Below are 25,740 nucleotides of genomic sequence, written 5' to 3'. Positions count from 1 at the left end.
ACCTGGTGCCCATTCCATGAAATCCACGCGGTGCTGTCGATGCCGATGCATGCCCATTAACTCAAACCTAGCAGAAAAACAGAAACAAACCACAGGCCACATCAATGGATCAACCCCCCAAAGCACCTGTTGAGGGTAACAAAATTGAAAGGGCAAGATGTGATGGAATTACCCAGAGGATGCCTCTTTCAGATCGATAAACCGAGAACACACCTCCCATCTACGGTCCTTCAAAGCTTTGTGCCTGACAATAACTACACAATAAGCAAACAAGACCTTCTACCTTTTTCCCGATAGATAACCGAGAATGACCTATCAATTCCCCACCGCACTGGTCAACAATTCAAATCCAAAAAACCTTATATATTCGCACACCGTTTCCGCCAAAAATCCCAACGAAGTTCCCACGCGGAAATCGGTTACAAATGCGCACCAAATTACCATCAATTGTTCAGTTCCAACAAAATTAGTAAAGGGGAAACCGGAGAACGGAGATTGGAATCGGAGTTGGCGAGGAAACGATACGCGTGCCAATTACCGAACCAAAATCAAACGCTCGGAGCACGTACCGGTCGCGGAGGAACTGGGCGAAGACGCGGTCCGAGACGCCGAGCTTGGCGAGGAAGCCCACGGGGTCGACGGCGTCGACGCGGCCACCGGGGCGCTGCGTCCGCTGCCTCTGCTGCCGCGGCCTGGGCGGGCGGTCGCGAGGCGCGTGGGAGGAGGACGAGGAAGAAGAGGAGTCGCAACGGAACGGGCAACCATGCCGGCGTCCGGGGCGAGAGCGAGGGCTGGTTAGGGTGTTGGCGCGGCCCGCGAGGGGTGGGTGGCGGTTGGCGTCGACGACGGGAGGAGGGGGCCGTGGGGTCAGAAGGTATAGAGGGCATGACGCCATTGTTTTGACGGTGGTGTCGTGGCCGAGGTGGGGAGTGAGGAGCGCTGGGAGCCGCGGCGCGCCGGAGGGGAAGACGAGAACGACGAGTCGAGGCGAGGGTTTTGGGTTTAGGATAAGCTTGGGCATGCCGCATGCTTTGTTAGGGGTCAAACCGTTGTAAATTTCAAACAAAATATTTATTTTAGGCCAGTTGCAGTTATTCAAAGCGAACTTTGAAACTGTTTAACCTTCAAGATATCACTCTTTCAAATTAGGACTTTAATTTGAATCTGCTAAAATCACTGACACAGTTTTTCAATATCAAACTACGTCAATAGCCTTAAACTAGGAGGCTGATTTTCTCATCATGGTCCTGACCAACTAAGAGCTAATATAGTCGGTGGATCTTACCAAGAACATACTCAATGCATAAATAGAATATCAATTTATTGGAAGGCTGCCTTGGAGTCACAATCATTCCGCTTAAACTCCACTCTCTAATCCATGGTAGATTGATTGACCACTTTTAAAACCGTCTTAAGAAATTATTCATGGTAGTTACTTAGGTTATAATTGAGGAATTGTCAATTATTCTCCCAATTTTGGTGATTCCCATATTTTGATTGCTTTTGTTTTGGTTGTATAATAACTCAAACAGATAAAGTCGAGTCCTAGTCCAATATGATACCTAAAAGCGCCTATAAATATAGGTCATCCATGTACATGTATTCTTGTATCATCATATAGTAGGTTTTGTCTCCCGTGGTTTTTCACCTCTGTATTGGAGGGGTTTTTATGTAAATCTCGTGTCCATTAATCCCTAACAAGCGGTACCAGAGCATCTTCATGTCACATGTGCAAATCCGTCTTCGCGCCATCGCATTCACACACTTCTGCTCGGATTCGCGATTTTGCGTTGTTGCATCTGCTCAATTATGTGCCTGTGATTCATTGTACCGTCACCATCGAATTCAACCATGCTACACCGTCACCCCATCATTACCAGATTTCCTCTGGCCTTTACACATCACACGCCATCGTCTCGGCTTCGTGCTCACGCCACCCGCGTGCCATACTTGCACATTCTCTAGCCCGTGCTGCTGCGCCGCTGTCACGCATGTTCTTGTAGTCCCTGTTCATAGCCGCGCCGATGGTCTCCTCTGTGTCCGATGTCGCGTGCTCACCATGCGCACGTCGAGCAGACGCGTATTCCCAACAGAGCAGACGACAATCGTGTGCCACTGATCTAACTATAGATGCACCAGCCGCAAAAGATCCAATCAGCATCAGCATCAGCATCAGCATCAACACCAGCACAGTACCTGCAGATTCTGGCCTAGCCCAGTAATGTTCATCAAGACTGGCCCAATACTATGAACTCTTGTCTCGAGCCACTGTTGTTCACCCGTCGCACATACTGTTCACCTGTTATTTGCTATGTGCACCTGATTTACATACCAGGTTTTTCAGCTAATTTTGCTACGCACACTCGGATCACTACACTAGGACTTTCACAAACTACTGATTTCTGGCTATTTCTTGTTACGCGCACCCATCATATATTTTGATTTGCAATTTTTTTTCCTCCAACATGTCATCCACTAAATTTGATATTAAGAAGTTCGATGGCAAAATCAATTTCTCCATATGGCAAGTTCAGATGAAAGACATTCTCATATAAATTGGTGTTCGCAAGCCTTTGGCTGCTAAACCGGTTGACATGGCATATGACACATGGGAGGAATTAGATCAAAAAGCATTTTTCACCATACAACTCAGTTTATCTACAAATATTATGCGTGAAATTATTAATGAGACGATTGCCTTCATATTATGGAAGAAACTGGAGGAATTATACATGAAGAAAAGTCTCGCCAACAAATTGCACCTTAAAGAGCGTATGTACATGATTCATATGAAAGAAGGTACATCTATCCAGTCTCAAATCTTAATGAGTTCAATTCGCTCATCATTGATCTTCAGAAATTAGATGTGCAAATCTATCTTCGCACCATCGTATTCAGGCGCTTCTGCTCGGATTCACGGCTTTGCGTTGTTGCATCTACTCAGTTATGCACCCATGATTCATTGTGTCATCGCCGCCAGATTCAACTGCGCTACACCATCACGATGTCACCGCCAAATTTCCTCCGGCCTTCACACATCGCGCGCCATCGTCTTGGCTTTGTGCTCACGCTATCTGCGAGCCATGCCTACGCGTTCTCTAGCCACGTGCCATGCCTATGCGTACTTTGGCCACGTGATGTTGTGCCACTATCACGCGTGTTGTCGTCAACGCTGTTCACAGTTGTGCTGACGGTCTCCTCTGTGTCGCTCGATGTCGCGTGCTCACCATGCGCACGTCGAGCAAACGTCTGCTCCTAACAGAGCAGACAATAGCTGTGTGCCACCGATCTGACTACATATGCACCAACCGCAAAAGATCTGACCACCATCAGCACCAGCACAGTACCTTCAGATTCTAGACTAGCCCAATACTGTTCATTAGGACTGGTCCAATACTGTGAACTCTCATCCTGGGCCAATATTGTTGACTCGTAAGCCCGGCATATACTGTTCACCTGTTATTTGCTATGTGCACCCAATTTACATACCAGATTTTTCAGCTAGTTTTGCTACGCACACTCGGATCGCTACACTAGGACTTCCACAAACTACTGATTTCTAGCTATTTCTTGCTATGCGCACCTAGCCACCGTACCAAGGAGTTCTTTTTTAGAACTTATCATATATTTTGATTTGCAATTTTTTCTTCCAATATGTCATTCACTAAATTTGACATTAAGAAGTTTGATGGCAAAATTAGTTTCTCAATAAGGCAGGTTCAGATGAAAGATGTTCTCACACGAGTTGGTGTTCATAAGCCTTCGGGTGCTAAACCGGTTGACATGGCAGATGGCACATGGGAGGAATTAGATAAAAAGCAATTTCCACCATACAACTCAGTTTATCTATAGATGTTCTACATGAAATTATTAATGAGGTGACTACCTTCACATTGTGGAAGAAAGTGGAGGAATTATACATGATGAAAAGTCTCGCCAACAAATTGCACCTTAAAGAGCGTGCGTACACGATTCACATGGACAAAAATATATCTATCCAGTCTCATCTTAATGAGTTTAATTCACTCATCTTTGATCTTCAGAAATTAGATGTGAAAGTTGATGATGAGGATAATGCTATTCTTCTGGAGGTTTCTTTGCCTGCTACCTTTAAACATTTCAAAGAAATTATACTTTACGATAGTCATGACACACTTAGTTTTGAGGATATTAAATCAAATTTGTTGTCTAAGGAGAAATTTGATGTCAATTTTTGTTCTGAAGTTAAGGCTAAGGGTTTAATTGTTAGAGGCAGAGCATCACATAAAGTTAGTTCTTCTAGATCAAAGTCCAGATCTAACTTAAAAAACCTTAAATCCATACTTTTTCCATCATTGCAAGAAAAACACTCATGACATATCTCGGTGCATTCAATTGAAAAAGAATGAAGAGAAGAATAAATCTCAAAAAGAAAATCTTTTACGGTTAGTTTTGTAGAAAATAAATTTGATGGTGAGGCACTAATCAACACTGCTAGTATGAGGAATCGAATTGCTTATATTATTGATTCGGCTTGCACTTTTTATAAATGTCAATATAAATAGTGGTTCTCTACTTATGATCCTATTGGTAGTGGTGAAGTTGTAATTGGTGTTGAGTCTCCACTTGAAATTGTTGGAAATGGTTCTATGCAAATTAAAACTCATGATAGCACTGTTAGAATCCTTACAAATGATCGCCACGTTTGCAGAATGAAAAGAAATCTTATTTCTTTGGGCACTATTGAATCCTTGGGATATAAATATGTTGGTAAAAATGATATTCTTAAGATTTTAAAAGGCAACCTTGTTATGTTAAAAGACAATATAATCAACAATCTTTATCACTTGCAACGATCTACAGTTACAAGTATTGCAGGTATTTCTACTATTGCATCGGGTCCTCGTATCACCAAGCTCTAGCACATGCGCTTGGGTCATATGAATGAGAAAGGTATGCATCTCCTTTGCAAGAAATTTAGATAATATTGGCAAACTTTATTTCTGTGAGCATTATGTTTTTGGCAAACAAAAGCGAGTCAGTTTTAGTATTGTAACTCATGGGACTAAATGTATTATTGATTATATTCATTCTGATCTTTGGGGCAAGTCTATGTTTTGTTCTCTCGGTGGATGTGAGTACATGATAATTTTAATTGATGATTTTTCTCGCAAAGTTTAGGTGTATTTCTTGAAACATAAGAATGAAGTTCTTTCATTGTTTCAGTAGTGAAAAGCTTTGGTGGAAAATTAAACTGGCAGAAAAATCAAGAAACTTAGAACTGATAATGGATTGGAATTTGGAGTGGTGAGTTTGATAAATTTTGTGCTAATAATGGTAATGCAAGACATTTGATTATTCCAGGAACCCATCAGCAAAATAGCGTGGCAAAGCATATGAATCGTACTCTTCTGGAAAGAGCATGTTATATGTTTTCTAGTGTAGGCCTATGGAATAGGCGTGTGTTGTGGGCTGAGACTGTTTCTACATCTTCTTATTTGATTAATCGTTCTCTAAATTACACCATTACTTTTTAGATTCTAGAAGAGGTTTGATCAAGTAAACTAGTTGATTATTCAAATTTAAGAATATTTGGTTGTCCTGCTTATGCTCATGTTAGCACTGAGAAAAAAGAGCCTAGAGCAAGTAATTGCATATTTGTTAGTTATGGTTCTAGTGTCAAAGGATATCATTTATGGTGTTCTGATTTTCACAAATTAATCATTAGTTATGATGTTATTTTGAATGAAGATGTTTTACTCTCATCAGGTAGTGATAATATGGATAGTTCTTCCATAATTGAATCTAAAATTGATGAAGTTGTTACAATGAATGCAAAATTTTAGGTAGTCTTGCCTATCGTTGATAATGATTCTTCAGTTACTCCTACTCCACAGCCAGTTTCTGATTCATCATCTTTTGATAATATTGGTCATTGCATTGCTCGAGATAGAACATGAAAGGATATCCGATTGCCTAATAGATATTGTGACACTGATGATATGGTATGTTATGCTCTTCTTGTTGCACAAGATATTAATAATATTAATAAACCTTCTTCTTATTTTGAACCTATCTCATGTGAAAATTCTTTTAAGCGGTTGATAGCTATGAATGAAGAAATTGAGAACCTTCATAAAAATTATACATGAGATTTGGCAGAGCTTCCAAAAGATAAGGAACCTTTAAAGTGCAAATCGATTTATAAGAAGAAGGAAGATATTTCTGGAATTGAACATGCAAGATGGAAAGCCCGTTTAGTGATAAAAAGTTTTAACAAAAGGGAAGATATTGACTTCAATGGAGTTTTTTCTCCTGTTATATGCCACTCTTCCATTTAGATGATGCTTGCTTTATTTGATTTGGAATTAGAGCAACTTGATCTTAAAACTGTATTCTTACATGGTGGTTTAGACGAGGAGATTTATATGATACAACCTGAAGGTTTTGTTGCTCTTGAAAAAGAGCATCTAGTTTATCACTTGAAGAAATCTCTTTATGGTCTTAAACAAGCTCCTAGACAGTGTTATAAAAGGTTTAATTCTTTTATCATTGCACAACAATATTCTCGCATCAGTTATGATAATTGTGTTTACTTTAAGCAATTTCCCAACAGATCTTTTATTTGCTACTCTACGTTGATGATATACTCATTGCTTCTCATGACATGTCATTAATTGATTAGTCGAAGGCTCAACTTAGTCATAAATTTGAAATGAAATATCTTGATCCTGCAAAGAAACTTCTTGGCATGTAAATTCAGTATGACCGCAAGTCTGATAAATTATTTCTATCTCAGAAAAGCTACATTGATGATGAGGATAATACCAAGTTCAAGTATTGTTTGGGTTATTAGGTATTCGTGGTGTTTAGCCGCTCTTCGGGGTTTCGGAGATAATTTCTTCAAGTGCATATTTATTGGGATTTTAAGTCAAGAGGAGGTTTATTGGATAATGACTCAAACAGATAAAGTCTAGTCTTAGTCCAATAAAATACCTAAAAGTGTCAATAAATATGGGCCACTTTGTACATGTATCCCTATACCATCATATAGTATTTGTCTCCCGTGGTTTTTCTGCTCTGCATTGGATTGGTTTTTCATGTACATCTCATGTCTTTCCTGTCCATTAATCCCTAACAGTTTTGAAGCATTTAGTATTGGGACATGAGATTGTTAATATTGTGATCTCATAAATTTTTATTGCATTTGAGCAAACTGTAACGTGCCTAACTGCGGTGATAAACCAAATGATTGCCTTCAAAATTCAAATTCGTCTAACTTTTTTTTGTCAAAGCTCATTAATAAAGCTTTGAAATAGGAAGAACGCTAAGCTTCCTTGCTGGAAGCTCAAATTTTAGGTTCTAAATTCATGCTTAAATTCGTTCTTCTCACTAGCTGCAAATTTTAGCTAGTGAGAAGTTCTTAAATTCGTAGAAGCAGGATCCTGAAAGCTCAAAATTCTGAACTTCTCACTAGCAAAAATCTGTAGCTCTACTATGTATACTCCATAGATTCTTCTTCCTATCTGTCGTTCGTTGTATATATCAATATATGCCCCTTCCTAGTTATGTTTTTGTTTTTTTGGAGACACAACTAGGAGATTATATTACTCATTATAGGAATCAGAGCCGGTTCCACTCCAGTCATACACTCCTGAGTGTTCATCAAGGCCTTCAGTTTCATCAAGCTCATCGAAAATGAGTCCATCTTCAGCTATGGGCTCAATTAAGTCTGAAATATCTGTAAATGATACGATAGAAAAATGATAGAGACATAGAATGGTTATGGAACACAACAAAAGAATACGAAAAATGTGCTAGCTAAGCAGCTGTACCACTAACCATGGTATGGTTCATTCAAGTCAGGCAGTGTTCTAATGCAACAGAGTTTATGCTGATGCACTAGTACCACTAACCTCCAATATTTATACTCATGCATAAGCTTGGTGGCAAACTAATTTCCCATTCAAAACTGCATTAAGCGGTCTCTAATTTTTCGTTCAAAATTTCAAAGCCACAAGTTGGAGTCGATTTTGCAGAAGGAAAATTTTCATTTAGGGATGCATGCCTAGCGGGATTTTGCTTGGAGACTCTTCAGTTGCCTGTGTGGTTGTACATTAAACATGCATGCATGTGAGCATGCCCGTACCAGGAAAGAGTATTAACTAGGGGCAAATGAGTCAATTTATGTAGCTCCTTGGTTTATATGCTGGAGAGAAACACGTCTTATACTTTTGGACGGAGGGAGTATCATACGAAGACATTTGTCTCAAAATTATGCAAAAATATGTCATTTGAAAAGAATATGCAAAAGTATATCATGTTGGCATGGTGCTGCATTGTATACACATCACGGAAATTGGCTAGCAAAATCTGGCATGTTGAGAAATATTCGCCCTCTTTTTATGATAAGGATGTTCTTCTGACCCACTCTTGCCAGGGAAGTATTTTCTGCGTTCAGCTCAAAAGAACCTATTTTCGTTACTCTGAACCCCACAGGTCACCACTTTGTTCGATCTAATCTTGCGAATGTACCACACGAGGCCCCCAACGCCAATGGCCGCAGAGACTGAGAAGACAACACTTGCTGCATGAAAAACGCCCAAAGTTATAACCGGGATCCCACTTAATTTGAAGAAAATGTGTGTGAGCAAGGATGTGGGGATATGGTTCTCACCAGCAATGACTCCTGCTGAATTCCTCGAGGCGCGACCACCTGTGTAAAAAAATCAACACGAGAGCTTGCTTACGAAATATGCTTATTCTTTCCACGGAAAGGTAGAGGATATGATTCAAAGATATAGGGTGGGAGCACATCGCATAGGCGAGGCCTAGTGCAAAGTGCATTTCAACTTCTAAGTAAGACCCTTCGATCCGAGGATGAAAACATAAGCATGATTTGCCAAGTGCCTGATTTCTCTAGTGTGGTGCGCAAAACGAATCCTATTTTAACTGAAACGATATGTGAACGGTACCTATCGATGTTCACGATGAATAGGGCAGTATTGTTTTGATAGAAAATTCTCTTGTTAAAATGTGGTAAGGAAACGCCAGTATCTATGACACCACTCCACTAGTGTATCTTAGCCGTTGGATCTTTCTTCAGGGTACCTTAGCCATTGGATCTGAGTAGTTGACTTGGATGTGTAAATACTTTCGAAAATTGGAAAAAAAATTCTATGCAATGGTGCAATAGGAGGAACTATTTGTAACACAATCTAGATAACCGCTATTTATCTCTAACATAAATCTTATAATGCTAAACGAGATCTACTCAACGTTAATCATATATGTAAAATATGAACCTACAGAATAATTTTCTATTTAAATAAGAATCACCGATTTAAGATCTATATTAATAATATATGACAACTATTTAGACGATGCTACATCATTGTTGCCTATATTTTATTTCCTAAAAATTGGCAGGACACACAGCCCGCGCACTCACCTGCACAGTCCGTGCTGGAGTTGCGGCCGTCGTCGCAGATGCAGACGAAGTCCCTGGTCGCCGGGTCGAACCCGCAGGTGCCCCCGTCGCCGCGCCGCTTGTCCTGGCACTGCAGGCACCGCGTCGTCACGGGGATCTCGAAGTCCACCCGCACCCCGTACTCCGGTACCTGGTCGTAGGGCGGGAACTTGTCCCCGACGGCGCGCCAGTACACGCTGGTGTACGCCTCGCAGTGCCGCAGCATCGTCCGCAGCGACTCCGCCGCGCGGGGCCGGTACGCGCAGCAGGTCATGTTGCTCTCCTCCAGCGCGCCGCGGCAACCCGGCAGGTTCCGGCACAGGTACCCCGCGCTGTCGCACGCCGAGTCGCACCGGTCCGGGTACCGGTCGCAGCTCGCGGGCCGCGGCGCCACGATGACGCGCGCCTCGTCGCAGTCGAAGAAGAGGTAGTCGTTCCTTGGGGACAGCGAGAAGCGGGTGCTGGTGTCCAGGCTGAAGGGTGCGGCATGGACGGAGGTGAAGGGCCGCGCGCAAGTCCACATGGACGGGTCCCTCACGACGAGGTGCGGGTCGGAGTAGTCCGCGCCCGCGACCGGGTACGTGCCGGACGGCGTCCGGAGGCGGAGCGTGGCGTTGTCGGCGCAGGTGAGCATGTTACGGTAGTACGGGCTGCCGCACCCGTCGTTGATGCCGAGCGGGTAGTGGACCGGGATGTTGCCGCAGTTGTCGCGGCAGATCCCCGCGGCGGCAGCCGATGGTGACACCGTGATGACGAGTACAAGGATCGTTAAGACATGGAGATGGTGATGAATCTCCTCCATTGGTGAAGAAGCGGAGTGGTGCAACATGGTAAGCGGAGTGAGCGCTTGCTTGCTGCTTTGGGTTTGCCTGTGTGAGTTCTGAGGGAAGCGGAGAAGAATCAAGTAAAGACTGAAGGTTAGGCCGCTGTCTGCCTTAGCTTTGCACTTTTTCTTTGGAGTGAGCTTTGAGCATTTGCTTTGCTTGTGTTAGTGTCTTGTTTAATGCACTGCCGGAATCTAATCCGGTGGCTTTTGTCGGCTGCACATCACTAAGCAAGGTATAGTCCGAGAACCTTTATTTTTTCTTGTTCAACAAGTGTTCGACTTCTCTAAATAAAAGCAATAGTATTGACGAAATTGCAACTATAACTTCGTTTCAGGGCACTGTCCTGTCAGGTATGCTCTGTAAAGCTGTCTAAATGGGTTGGGTTTATTGAGCTTGTTCAAGATCTGTCACTCTAGGCATGGTCCATACACGACACGAGATCACACACTGTGCTTGGCCGAGCACACGACACGACCTAGTTGAGTCAGATCAGCACAGGAATAGCTAGGCCTGACATGCCTAGGCCTGGCTAGGTCCGGCCAGCCTGCCTAGGCACACACAGTAGTGACCTAGCTCGGCCGCTCGGGCACACTGAGGCATGACCGGCACGGCATGACAACGCCCATGCGGCACACCTGGGCCAGCCAAGAGTCATTGCACGTGGGGCCGACCCGATGGGGCACAGTCAGTACGAGTGGCCCGACCGGGCACGTAGGGGTATGACTAGGTTAACGAGTTGAATAGGCATCGCTCGGCTCATATAACCCGTTAATCTGTTTATTTCGAATCTTATAGTCATTTTGTGACTGTTTGTACTAATTTTTTTTTTAAAATCACCATTTTCACCTATAAATAGAACCACCATGCATTTTTATTCCACATGAGCAACAATATTTGCTCTCTTATTTTCTCCTCTCATTCATATCTTAAAGTCCCTGAGAAATTGTAATAATTTAACAAAATTAGTTTGAATTATTGCAAAAAAAATCCGAGAAATTTCATCAGCCCATTATAACACCCAGTTTTAGAGGAATAAAACCAGGTACAACATATATATGCCAAGATCAAATTTCCATACATACGTTAAATCATCAGTGTATCATCATAGTGCCATTATTATAGTAACATTATTAACTTATTACAAAAGGATCTGAGGGTCTTAAAAGAAAACACAACGCAAAAGATAAACTCCAACGCCAGAGGGTCTTCCATCTTCCACAGACGTCAACCAGGGGCACACCAGCATAGAAAAGGAGCTTCGGATCGAAGTCATCTTCATCGAAGGATGTAACTTCATTGACAGCTTCTGAACATCAGAATGATGAAAGAGAGAGAGCAATGGGTGTGAGTACATAATGTACTCTGCAAGTATAGGGAAAATATGCTATAGGGATTAAGTCAAGAAAAGGTTAAACCCTGGTAGACTACACTAAGCAATCTTAACCTATGACTCCAACAACAGACATCCTATTTACCAATATGAAAACACAACTATAACAAGAAGGAATGACTCATCGGATTCCATCTGACTACCAAGACTCACCAGATAATTCCATTACCCGGCGACCTGACTAAACATACCAAAACCCTAATCCTATCTAATCAAGAAGAAGTCCAATCCGCTCTTGACCATGAGCATGTCTGATTGATCAGTTTTATACTCTGCAGAGTTTGCATAGCTTTCCCCACGAGTCATGATTCTCATGCTACTTCACACTTCCAGGGTGTGGAGTTGGGGTCTCACTACAAGACCTTTACAAAGCTCCCACCGATTTGTAGGCATCCATTAAGATTTCACCGCTAATAGAGAATCTATCACTGCAGAAGCCTCATCTTGTGCCACTCAACCGTCCACTAGTGCTCACAGAATCGGAGGGATGACTATTTAATTGGACAGACCGTACCCATATAAGCCTCGTGGTTGTATGGTTTACCTGAATTCCATGCTTCAAGAACCGGTCCTTAGGATCCTACACAGGAACAACCACAAATCAACTGTTCATTTCTTGCACACGTGCATTCCCGCACCATCATCACACAATCATCCTGTTAGGATCCCAATACCATGTTGCTACAAAATTACCATACCCAGTTCATTTTGCATAGACATTATTCAATATTAATATTACCCCAACCATGATAGAAACTAGCAAATGTACCTTCATTTCGCATAACTCATCAACTGTGACAAAAATAATCATACAAAATCTAGTGAACCCTAATCATAGGTTTTCATTTTAGACAAGCACGCAAAGAAGGATAAATAACTACATATAAACTCTAAAATAGGAAAAAGATGTTCAAGGACACTTGCCTTCAGCTGAGTGTTGCTTGAAGTCTTCAAAAGCTTGGTCTTGCAGGTGCACGAACTGCTCACCTCCTAATTAACACACTGTAAAAGCATACAACAGAAATCACTAATAACAGTACACTAAATAGTACTAAAACTAGGTAAAAATACTATAAAAAGATTCTACATATTGTTATGAGAATTTGAGTGTAAAAATTGCCTAAATCGGAGCTACGAGCAAAACGTTATAAGCTTTTAAAGTTCTAAGGGATTTTTTGCAAAATTTATATTATTTCAGAGAATAAACCGAATAAATTTTATACTAAAAATCTTGATTATGACATCATAAAGCAAAAAGGGAATATTTTTCTATTTAAAAACCCATGGAAAAGGTTCATGGGCCCATGGACCACGGCCTGAAGGCCTTTCTATGGTCCACGGTGGATTACCTAAGAGTGAAAGGGTATGTGATCTGGGCCACTAGATTTTGATCAGACATCTAAAAATCGATGGGGGGGAAAAGAACTCAAGCAGGCGGCACTAGGCATGGCCTCCGGCCAGCCGATGGTAGAAGGTGGCCAGAGCATCACCGGAGTCGTGCGAAAATGCACATCCGGCCACGGAACTTGATGGGTAGAAGTGCAATAGAGAGAGGAGGGCACGAGGATCTTTACCAAGGGTGTCACAATGGCGGATAGGGCGGTGGATGGCCGGTGATGATGAGACGTAGTCAGTGGAGCTCAGGCTCGGTGCGGGCGGTGCTCTAGGGGTCAAGCGGCGCTGAGAAGTGATCGGGAACCTCTCTGGTGACCTTGCGATGCCATAGAGGGGAGGAACAGGCTCAAAGGTGGCTCGACCACGGGGAATCAACACGGCGGAGCAACTCACTGGAGTTGGTGAATAAAGCCGCACCGACGGTGAATCTGAGCGGGGAAAAGGGGTGAGAGTGGGTGGAAATGGTGCAAAACCTCGCCAAGAAGATGAAGGATGACTTATATTTGCGAGAGGGGAAGGGAATCGGCAGGGGCTTGAATGGCCATAAAGGCAGCAGTTTCCGGCATTAGAGAGGTATTAGGAAGGGGGAAACAGGTGGGACACTTGATTGAGGGGCGACGATTACGGAAGCGGCTTTGAATCGGAGAGAAGCGGCTCGGGGAGGCGATCAGATTTTGAATCCTGGCGGGATTTGGGGGTGGTAATGGCGGAGGGGATCGAGCTGGCGGGAGAAAGAAGAAGGGGCACCAGCTCGGGAGTGGCGGGTCAGTGGCTCGGGTGGCTTCAACCGGGCCCATGCAGTAGAGAGAGGGGCGGCGGGGGGGGGGTGAGCGGGCTCAACATGGGCAGCGGCTGGCTCGGGCGTGGGGCAGGCCGGCCCGAGGCCTAGGCGGGAGAAGGAGGAAGGCGACCCATGAGGGGGAGATAGGGGAAGGGAGGGGGTTAGGCAGGTTTAGGGGAGGATGAAAATGCATCTAGGCCTCATATGTGGGTTTTGGCTAATTGATGACAAACAATTCAGGGACTAACATGTTTATTGAGATTATGAGCAGGTTTTAGTTCTAATTGAGAAGTTAAACGACGATGATATCCCTCAAAAGAAAAGAGAAGCAGCATGTAGTCACTCAATAGGTTTTAATTAACTTTGTTTTCGAAATTGAGTTTATGAATGCTGTTCTATCGAGAGGGACGCGTATTGATAGTTTTGATGATGTCTCAGACTGTCAACACTGCATGCTATGCCATCAACCTGTTGTATCTTCACAAGATCTTGAAAAAGACCGCTTATGAGCTTCTAACCGGTAACAAGCCTAATGTTTCATACTTTATAGTTTTTGGTAGTAAATGCTTCATTCTAAATAAGAAAGTAAGAAGTTCCAAATTTGCTCCTAAAGTAGATGAAGGTTTCTTGCTTGGTTATGGATCAAATGCCTACGCCTACCGTGTTCTCAACAAAACCACCAGCTGTATTGAAATTGCGCGTGATATGACATTTGATGAATCTAACGACTCCCAAGTGGAGCAAGTTGATCGTAATATTTTAGAAAATAAAAAAAATCCCAAGTGAGGTGATAAAGAAGATGACAATAGGTGAAATTAAGCCTCAAGAGCCTAAGAACTACAAATGACCAATAATGATCAAGTTTCATTTACCTTCATCAACTCAAGTGAAACCATCTACATCAACTCAATATCAAGACCAAGGTCCAGATCAAGATCAAGCTCATGATGACTCTAACAAATTCCTTGATGATAATTAAGTGGAAAACATTCAACCCCAATCCTAAGTGCAACACCCAAGAGTTTATTAAAGTGTCCAAAGAGATTACCCCATCGACAACATACTTGGTGATATACAAAATAGAGTAACCACTCATTCTAGAATTACAAATTTTTGTGAATATTACTCTTTTGTCTCTTCTTTGGAACCTTTGAAGGTAGATGATGCACTTGGAGATCCAGGTTGGGTGATGATCATGCAAGAAGAGCTCAACAACTTCGAGAGAAATAAAGTATGGTCATTGGTGGAAAGATCCAATCAAAACGTGATTGGTACCAAATGGATCTTCCGCAATATATAAGATGCGAACGAGTTCGTGACAAGGAACAAGGCAAAGTTGGTTGCTCAAGGCTTCACACAAATTGAAGGTTTGGATTTTGGTAAGACCTATGCTCCAGTAGCTAGGCTTGAGTCTATTCGAATATCACTTGCCTATGCTACTCACCATGATTTCAAGCTATATCAAATAGATGTGAAAAATGCTTTTCTTAATGGGCCAATCTCCGAATTGGTTTATGTGGAGCAACCACCGGGATTTTAAGATCCTTAGTATCCTCATCATTGCGTATAAACTTCATAAGGCGCTTTATGGGCTTAAACAAGCACCTAGAGCATGGTATGGATGTCTTAGGGATTTTCTTATCAAAGGTTTTGAAATAGGCAAAGCCAATTCTACTTTTTTCACTAAAAATGTTGATAATAATTTATTTATTTGCCAAATATATGTCGATGATATTATATTTGGTTCTACTAACAAAATCTTATGTGAAGAGTTTAGTAGGATCATGACCAAGAAGTCTGAAATATCAATGATGGGTGAGTTTTAGTTTTTTCTCGGATTTCAAATCAAACAACTCATAGAAGGGATCTTCATATGTCAAACCAAGTACATAAAAGATATGCTCAAGAAGTTTGACATGAATAATGCGAAGCCTATCAAGACTCCCATGCAAGCCAATGGACATCTCAATCTCAACAAAGATGGGAAGGCCGTGGATCAAAAGGTATATCGCTCCACGATAGGATCTTTGCTTTACCTTTGTGCATCTAGACCCGATATTATGCTTAGTGTGTGCATATGTGCAAGATTTTAAGCCACTCCAAAAGAATGCTATTTAATGGCTGTTAAAAGAATTCTTAGATATTTGGTTCATACTCCTTACCTTGGCTTATGGTATCTTAAAGGTTCATCCTTTGAACTCATTGGCTATTCGGATTCTGATTTTGTTGGTTGCAAAGTGGATAGGAAGAGCACATCCGGGACTTGCCAATTCTTGGGTAGGTCCTTGGTGTCTTGGTCATCAAAGAAACAAAATTTCGTAGCCCTATCTACCGCCGAAGCCGAGTATGTTGCCACATGCGCTTGTTGTGCTCAACTTGTTTGTATGAGGCAAACCTTAAGAGATTATGGCTACAAAATGACCAAAGTCCCATTTTTGTGTGACAATGAGAGTGCCATGAAAATAGCCAACAATCCTGTACAACACTCAAGAACCAAACATATAGACATACGGCATCATTTTTTGAGAGATTACTCAACCAAAGGGGATATCAATATTCACCATGTGAGAACCAAAAAATAACTAGCTGATATCCTCACCAAGCCACTAGATGAGCAAAGGTTTTGCGAGCTGAGAGGTGAACTAAATATCCTAGACTCTGGCAACGTGGCTTGATATATTGCACACAATTGATTGTTTTAGCTTTATAGCTTTGGTAGCTAGAAGTTTGCAAAAATGTCATTTGTGTGCTATTTTCAAAAAATATTTGGTTCTTTGATCTTTTGATCATAATTTGCTACTTGTGATCATAGTTATGTATTGTTGTTTGTTGGCTGATCACAAGTAGTGAAAATATCTTATATGTTCAACTATCCTCTCTCCAAAAGATCCGTGTCAAATCTCATCTCAAATTTTCATGTTCAGTTATCTCCAAAACCCGGAGTATCCGGATTTTGGAGGTCTTCAAGACCTTCTCTGTTCTATCGGGTTGATAGTACCCGGAGTGTCCGGGTTCACCCGGAGTCTCTGGATACTGTCACTCAACCCGAAGGGTCCGGGTTCCCCTCCGGGAGTTCTTCTCGGTTTGGAATTAATTTCCTACTCAGAGTCTCCAGGTTCATCCGGATACTCCAGGTCATCCAGACTTTTTTATCCCCCCGAGAAGTTACCCCTTCACTTCATCTTTTACAACTCCTCTTTCACCTTCTCACCATGGAGAATCCCCCTCTGGCGATTTCAAGACTCCACCATGGAATTTGCGACTTCATCACCTTTGGTAGAAATATTCCTTATCCATCCTAGAACGACATACTTTAAGGGTTTTGCAATTTATTGGACAAATGACCCATATCCCATGTCATTCCTCTCGGAGTCGGGCTACCTAGACTATCCGGGTTGGCTCAGATACTCCGGGCTGTCTAGTTTAGTTCATCTGAGAGATGTTTATCAATTCAAATCTTGTGCAATCCTTCTTGAATCTCAAGTTTGACTCTCAAACTTATCAAAGAAGGACGAAAGCTCGATTTGATTCGCATGCTCAAAGCAACTCTCCTCCACAGCCGACTGAGTCTAGTGGAAATGAGAGTGGCAGTGGAAGCGGTAGTGGCCATGGGCGTGTCCACAAGGCCACTAAAAGGATGCTGGTTCCGTCGGGCGGGATAACGGATTGAAGAACTAGCCCAAACCGCCAATGTGCCTCTTGGCACTACCTTGCCTAGAAGGAGAACAAAGAAGGCAACTAATAGAGGGAAAGTCAAACCGGTGGTTTCAGGATCATGAGATCATGGAGAAGAAAGTGATAAGGAACAAGAAAAAGGGTCTATGTGCAACCTTTAAAGCTTCACCAACCCCTCAGAACATGCACTTTATCTGATGTGCCTAGGAGAATGGTGGATTATATGAAAAGGGCCGGCATAGCTAAGGAAGAAAGAGAGGAGGATCCCTTTGACTATTAGAAGAGTACCATAGATCATTGCTTTTGGAATGACTTTCAGGCAGATTTTTATGAATGTGTGATCCTTAAGAAGTAGAAACCCGTCTCTTCTATATATTGGATTGACTAGGACTATATAGTTAGCAAGAATGATCCTATCTTCAATGAGGTCACACTACAATAATATTTGGCCTTCTATGACAAAACCAAAACGTCATTGTAGGTCTAATTTTCGTCATAAAATTCCTTTTGTGATGAAAAATGAGCGTCATGCTAGTTGTCATATATCGACCGTTGCTAAATGTGCATTGTGAACATTTTCTCGCACTTTTGTCACAAAATGTCCAAACTTTTTCTGACGATCAGCAGGATGTCATAACACAGTGACATTTTATGACGTCTAATCTGCGTCACAAAATGGTAAGTCAACTTGTCACAAATACCTATAGTCGTCATAAAGAAGTGAATCCGAACCATGGTTACAATGGTTTTTGTGACGAAACAATATATGTCATAATACATATGTATATTTTATGACGTATCCATATGTCACATAAAATGTCCTATTGCGTCACAAAAGGGCACCAGTAACCATGGTTAAGGTATTTATATGACGATACTTGTGCTATGTAAGAAGTGTTAACATTTTAATATGGTTGTTCTTGTCACGAATAGTAGCTCTATTTTGTCATTGAATCCTATCCTAGTAAGCATGGATATTGTGTTTTATGATAGAATCTCTCGTCACTGATGTTCGTATTTTGGGTGACAATGTGCCTTCTATGACATTACAATGTGACAGAAAATGGTGCACAGGAAGCATAAATTTATTGCATGATGTTGTCATAGAAGATCTTGAATCAAAGTGAACACAACACACTGCCATACAGGTTGCAACTTTAACAGAGCTCACTACCATACAGGTTGCAACACTAATCTCACATAATAAAGTTTAATATTAGGATATGCATGACATATTGGACTCGTACGATACAGTAGAACACAAGTTATAATATGCCAAGTACATACCAGTAGCCACAACAACCAACAAAACTTAACATGAGATGGCAACAAACACTTGTCCATATAGGAACATAAGACCTCTAACCACCACACATTGTTCTAGTGAAACAGTGGCCGAAGCCATAAGCAACCTGATATCATGTATACTTACCCCTAGGCGAACGGTGGCTCGTTTGACCCTGAAGCAAAGTATGTAGTAGCTTATCAGTCTCTGAAAATTTCTGACTCATCCCCCTCACCTCATCCTGGGTTTGCCGAAGTAAATTTTGATTGGCATCAAGTGCAGCTTGGTTAGCCTCAAGTGCAGCCTGGTGAGCAACTACCTGGTCATGCAAATCTTGTTGTTTGCGGGCAACTTCCTCTCTTTGTGCTTGGAGTGTCGCCTCAAACTCCTCACGAAGTCTAGTTTCTGAAGTAGCAGAACTAGACCTAGACCTCTTGGAGGGGAGAGCAATGCCCATGTGTGGAAGGAAGTTGGTTGAGTGACTGATTTGGCTGAGAGTGTCAGCAACAATCTGAGTAGGAGACTTCGGTTCTTCACCTTCTTTAGGTTCATTTTCCTAGGTCATCTTGTCCTAAGGAGAAGAAATACAGATGTCAACTTGTAGCATGTTTGGTAATCTGGGAAAAATGTCATGCAAACAAAAGACATATACATGTAAAATAGAATCAACAGGTGGAGAAGCAAAGACATCTCCAGAAACAGCGGCAGTCAACATCCCTGGCCCAGCAAATCCAGCATGGGCATGCTACAATGAGCATGCTACAAACTAATGTAGAATACAAACCAGTTATAATATGGCTCAAACTAACGTACTATACAGACCAGATTTTATCAAAGCAACGGAAATAATTTCAACAGTGATAAGATTGTCTGAACCTAGAGTATGATGGAAAAACTGTATGTAAACAATAGAAGAAACATAACGAATTTTCCTTGCAAGGGCCATGACGCACCACCATTCACTTGGGAAAGCAGCATTTAATTAACATGAGTGCTAAGGTACTCTTGATTCCTTAAAGATGCTAATAAACAGATTAAGGCTTAGTTTGCAGGTAGCATACTTTACCGAAACAATCCATGTGTTGAAAAAATAATGCGTTATATGTGCCTATTTGAAAAAGGGTCTAAAATGCCACACATAGTGTAGCAGCATGTTTGCAATTTAGAAATATGTGATGCAAATCATTTAGACTTGATCTCAGCAAGTAACTTACAAAGATCTCAGTTGCTAATGAGTACGACCTTTCTTAGCACTAGTCATACATTCTCCAAAGAATTCTACAGGATCTGGGTCTCGGTCATTGTACTTCGACCTCTGCAAGATGAATGCATTATGACTTACAAAATGGTATAGAAAGACAGGTATAGACATATATGATGGTACTCATACACAAATATGCTTACGAGGGAGTAGCGATGGGCAATATAGGATCGAGATCCTGTTCTTTGGTGAAGCTGGACTTGGCCTCTATTTTCTTTGTTCTTAACGCATCTTTCTTGTAATATAGATGCAAAAAGCGTTCTGAATTTAGAATTCCTAATGGCAATGTTTGTAGCAGATGTTTGCAATGATAGGAGGAAGATCATCTAGCATGCATTTCATGGAACGATATAAATGATGATATTGAATGATTCAATAATAAGTGAGTTTCCCATAGAATTGAGACTCCAAAGTAAGCATAGTTTCAATCTTCCTTTTATTCGATGTAAATTGATGTAAGTAACAATAAATAATGAACATTTACTATGCAACACTTTTGAACTAACAGAAAGCACAAGGAATATATTTAAAACAAGCAAGCATAATAGACTAATACGTTAGCCTTTAGGACAATGCCACTTTCTTGCTCTTTGCCAATAGGTACATGAAAAACATATAAACTAAATTATCCATTGATAAGCTCTATCCAGGCAGGAAACACCATAGTTTGATAAGCTCTATCCAGGCAGGTTACACTCCCATTTCATCGTATCAAAATTATCCATTGATAATCTTTACTGCAGTTCTTGCTTGTTGCTCTAACTGTAAACTGAAGCTAACATAGCAGCATTGGAATATAACATGCCGTGATAGTTCTCCAATTTCAGGTTCTGATCAGCTGTCGGCTACAGGAGTAGCTCAAAACCTTATGTACCTGATTTAGGCAAGATCAGGATGAAACCTAGCAGTGACACTGCTTAAATCCTAATGATCCAAAATTTGTTAGAAATCATGCAAGACATACAACAACAACTAAATAGATGATGAGAACAACTGATAGGTGATAGTATTACATTGGACAGCAATTGCTCATAGCAAGCCCAACAAGTGCTGACACGTGATGAGAACAACTGACATGATGAAAATGTTTTGACACCCAACATTAAGCCAGAATCTTAAGGGCTTGTATTAAAGGAAGGCAACTTGTGAATGATCCAGGAACATTTTTAGTCCTTGGCTCTGAATTGCATACATTACTCGTCATCACTTTCATAATCTGAGGCATTGACCTCATCAGTACTACAATACTCCATTAATGTGTCATCTTCATCTTCACTATCAGTTTCGTTGCCATGAGGTGGTGCTTCACGGTTGTGGATCTTGTCAACAATCTGAGAATCGATATTAGTTGCAGTCTCATCAGCACGGTGCAACAAATACAAATCAGGATTAATGCCTCCCAAAACACAAGCTTCTGATGTAGAATTATCTACTTGATATGCCACTTCAGACCGCACATGTAGTCATTTTGTTACTTTGACTTTCCTTAGATTCTATCACGTCATATATGTGCCTGTGATCAAAATCCTGCACAACTCGCCAACCTTTTCCAAATTTTGTATCTTCCAAGTAAAATACCTGTGATGCTTGTGTGGTGAGAATGAATGGATCCTTCTTGCACCAATGCCTCCAACATTAATGCTTTTCAAGTAACCATCATCTTTCATACGGTTATTCTTTCCCTCCAGATTGAACCACTCACATCGTAATAGAATCACACATCTAGCTCCATTCTTATTTGCAATATAAGTCAACTCTATAATTTCTGTTAGGATCCCATAGAAGTTGATAGTTTCATTATTGTGAGTACCTTCAATCTTAATGCCACAATTTTGAGTTTTCTTGTGTGCCTCACGAGCGACAATGTGGCATCGAACACCATTTATCACACATGCAGAGTATGATCTCACGCACTTATCAGGACCACATGCGAGTGCATAAAGGTCTTCATCGACATCTCCTGTCCCTCCATGATGTAACCTGCAAATCTGTAGGCAAGTAAGGCAAACTATCAATTATGATAGTTTATAAAAAATCAGAAACAAACTGAGACTTGCACTTACATGGTTCTGAAACCACATTAGAAATTCTTTCTCCATTCTTTGCTCAATGTTATCTGCATTTTCTTGCTCCAATGCATCTCTAAACATCCTATGAAATACAATTCATATGTGAGTTTGTAATGGGAGTGACATTGAATAAATTTGCAATTTTATGCAAATTGGGACTTACTCTTTGTATTGATCAACCTCAGGACAATTATTAAGCAAAAATCAAAGCATCGATTCATATTCACTATCCATGCATTTCAGTTTTGAAGCTCCCATTACTTTAGTACCATGTGCAAAAATTAATAAATCATCGGCCAAGATATTTTCTCGCCCATCTTTGTTCCTTTCTTCGATGCTGAATTTTGTTTGAATGTCACTGAAATAGCTTGCGCAATGTAACAAACACTCGTATGCCGTTTATGCTTCTGCAACAGATCCTTCTGGCCTTGCTTTATTGCGCACAAATCTCTTGAAGGTGCACAACCGTCATTCAATGGGATACATCCATCCATATTGAACTGGGCCCCTTAGAATGGCCTCATCAAGTAAATGCACAGCCAGATGAACCATGACATCAAAGAATGCAGGAGGAAAAATTTGCTCTAGCTTGCACAAGATTAGTACAATTTCATCCTTTAACCGATGCACAACATCAACTTTTAGTGTGTAAGCACATAGTTGTCTAAAAATGGTTCCCAACTCAGCTATTGCCTCATATACATCTTCTTGCACCAATCCTCGCAGGCCAGCTGGTAAAATATGCTGAAGGAGTATATGGGAATCATGTGTTTTCAGCCCATGCACTTTACATCCATCAATATCCACACATCTTGATATGTTAGAGCCATATCCATCTAGAAATTTAACTTCACTAAGAAAGTGACAGAACTTTCTCCTTGCATCCTTGTTCAAAATATAGCATGCTTTTGGCTTGGAGTAGGAATTACCTTCTTCCTGGATATGCAGCTCTCTCCTTATACCTTGATCTTCCAAATCAAGTCTAGCACTTATTGTGTCGTTTGACTTGCCCTCAATGTCAAGAAGGGCCCCAACGATGTTATCGCATATGTTCTTTTCTATATTCATAACATCTAGGTTGTGTTGTAACTTAAGTTTCCACCAATATGGCAAATCATACAAGCTAACCTTAATATGCCAGGTTGGTTCATCCTTGTTTGTGCATTTTCTCTTCTTATTTGCAGGATGCTTACCTGAAATGTCTTGAACTTTCTCCAACCTCTTCAGCACTTCATCAGCACAAAATTTTCTTGGTTTATCCGTGTTTTCAATATTCCCATTGAAAGCTTTATTTTTCCTCCATGGATGGTTACGTGGTAGAAATCGACGGTGGCCAGCATACCCAATTTTGTTTCTCAACCCTTCCGAGCACGGATCCTTGTCACAGTGCACACATGCGAAGTAACCCTTTGTGCTTCTCCTTGACGTAGTGCCTAGTGCAAGATAATCATGAATTCCCCCAAATAATTGCTGCACGTAGTGAAAATTGTTGTCTACCATATGCATCATAAGTAGGAACTCCATTCTAAAGAGAAATCAAGTCTTGTATCAAAGGTTGCATGTATACATGAAACTCTTTTCCTGGTGCTTTTGGTCCTGGAATAAGCAAGGCCAACATATAATTGGACTGCTCCATGCACATCCATGGTGAAAAATTATATGGTACTACTATCACTGGCCACATGCTATACGCGTTACTCATGTTACCAAATGGGTTGAAACCATCTGTAGCAATGCCTAGCCTTAAATTGCGAGGATCTAGTGCAAATGACTCAAAGGTCTTATCAAAATCTTTCCAACCTTCTCCATCTGCACGATGTCTCATTTCATATTCAATGGCCACCCTCGTCTCCTTGTGCCATCGTACAAGCTCAGCTCTATCCTTTGACACAAAAAGCCTTTGCAGTCTTGGAATTATAGGGAAATACTGAAGCACCTTGTGGGGAACTCTCCTTTTCCCCTCACTGCTGTCTTTCCACCTTGACTCACCACATACTGGACACTGGATATCATTTACATGCTCCTTCCAGAATAATGCACAATCATATTTGCAAACATGAATTGACTAATATCCAAACCCAACTTACCAGAGTATAGTCTTGGTTTCATTGAAGGACTTTGGTAGAGCGGTACCATTTGGAAATACCGATGAAAGCAACTGAAGCAATGCATAGAAACCTGAGTTTGTAATCCCATTATATACCTTTATATGAAGCAGTTTAATTATAAAAGACAACCTTGAGAATTCTGTACAGCCTGGATAAAGTTCCTGCTTTGCTTCTTCCATCAATTTTGCATATATGTTTCCACTAGTGTCATGGTTTGCAGTTGTGTACAGATCCTCAATTAAACCTTGAACTCCACCACCGTTCTCTTCTATGTCCTCTTCACCATCTCCAATCCCAAGACCCTCACCATAGAACCCTTGCTGATCTTCACCATAACCATGGCCACCATCATTGCCATCACATTCCTCATCATCACTAGCTAATTCTCCATGGTGTATCCACTGAGTGTAGGTCCTTGACATACCAGAAATATTATGTGATCCTCCACTTCATCTTGAGATAGCAATTTCTGATTAAGGCATCGGCGGTAAGGGCATTTTATTTCTTCATTTTCACTGAAATGTGCTCTGACATGTTGCATAAATTGATCCACACCAGCCAAATATGGAGCAGTAAATGGCAAACTATTATAAATCCAGCTCCTATCCATTTCATCCTAGGGAAAATGAGTTCAGAGTTAGATATTTGGCCAACAGCAACATGAATGTCTTGTTTACGAATTTCATTGACCACCTGTGGGCGGCTTGCAACTATAGCTAGTTCAAATCGATTTATTAACCAAGCAAGCAACAAAGCCATGGTTTCAGAAATGAGAATCCACAAAGCATAGCTTCAGACACACCAATTTTCCTAGTTCATGCAAATATTAATGGACTATCAAATCATCTGCACAGCGCACAAATGAACTCACCTCTGATGTCCAATCGCTCAACCGTGTGTCTTCCCTTGCCTACAACCAATGAATTGGGAGGCTAAGAGGAGCAAAGAGCATCAAAGATTGGACCTGCTACAAGCCCACATGAGTTAGGGAGAATAAGGGCGCCGCCGTGCCAGGGCATCGAACAACCAAGGATGAATTTCCACGAGAGGAACAACCGACCATCTGTGACAACAAACAAACAGTCGTCATAAAAAACACGGATACTGGGTCAGCGCATCCGCCTTCTTTGATGACCAAGGTCGTCATAATAAACCAAACAATATATGACACCTACACAATCATCACAAAAACTATAACTAGTGTCATAAAATCTCCTCCCATAGATCGACACCAAGATCATGCATTTTAGGATGAACTCTCATCACCCTTTGTGATATTTTTTAAGTTTTTGTCATATATAGTTGCGACGACTCCAATATTGTGATGGTGGTGTTTCCACCATCATAAAATGGTACAGTACATGACAAAAATTGTTGTCGTCACAAGGATTTTCGTCACAAAATAACGATTTTCGTGTAGTGCCATTGCAACATGTGAATACAAAAGGGTTAAATGAATTTTGGGGTTGAAGTATGATTGGAGTGTTGAAGTCATAGCTCA

The 25,740-nt window shown here is 41.3% G+C and overlaps 2 protein-coding genes across 8 annotated transcripts in view; both read right to left on the bottom strand.

Annotated features, from left to right (window-relative positions):
- Nucleotides 1-1,028, bottom strand: part of LOC133926700 (1,4-alpha-glucan-branching enzyme 3, chloroplastic/amyloplastic) — a 38,677-nt gene extending 37,649 nt beyond the window's left edge. For all 7 annotated transcript variants that reach the window (XR_009911160.1, XR_009911162.1, XR_009911159.1 and 4 more), the window contains exons 1-3: nt 570-1,028; nt 173-244; nt 3-67 (exon numbers count right to left, since the gene is read on the bottom strand). Coding sequence is in view for 2 of the 7 variants with exons in the window: in XM_062372724.1 (XP_062228708.1) it covers nt 3-67; nt 173-244; nt 570-1,021 (589 nt within the window). In the remaining 5 variants the exon portion in view is untranslated. The remainder of the gene's footprint in view (nt 1-2; nt 68-172; nt 245-569) is intronic.
- Nucleotides 1,029-8,285: 7,257 nt separating this feature from the next.
- On the bottom strand, nt 8,286-10,398 carry LOC133926699 (uncharacterized). Its single transcript, XM_062372723.1, has 3 exons — nt 9,431-10,398; nt 8,657-8,695; nt 8,286-8,566 (listed from the first exon to the last, which is right to left on the bottom strand). The coding sequence occupies exons 1-3, from the start codon at nt 10,275-10,277 to the stop codon at nt 8,442-8,444; spliced, it is 1,011 nt and encodes a 336-aa protein (XP_062228707.1). The 5' UTR covers nt 10,278-10,398; the 3' UTR covers nt 8,286-8,441.
- Nucleotides 10,399-25,740: the final 15,342 nt, after the last annotated feature.

Source organism: Phragmites australis, chromosome 8 (assembly GCF_958298935.1).
Source record: "Phragmites australis chromosome 8, lpPhrAust1.1, whole genome shotgun sequence".
NCBI classification, from domain to species: domain Eukaryota; kingdom Viridiplantae; phylum Streptophyta; class Magnoliopsida; order Poales; family Poaceae; genus Phragmites; species Phragmites australis.
The sequence above is the reverse complement of the archived record's forward strand: the minus strand, read 5'-3'. Positions and strand labels throughout refer to the sequence as shown.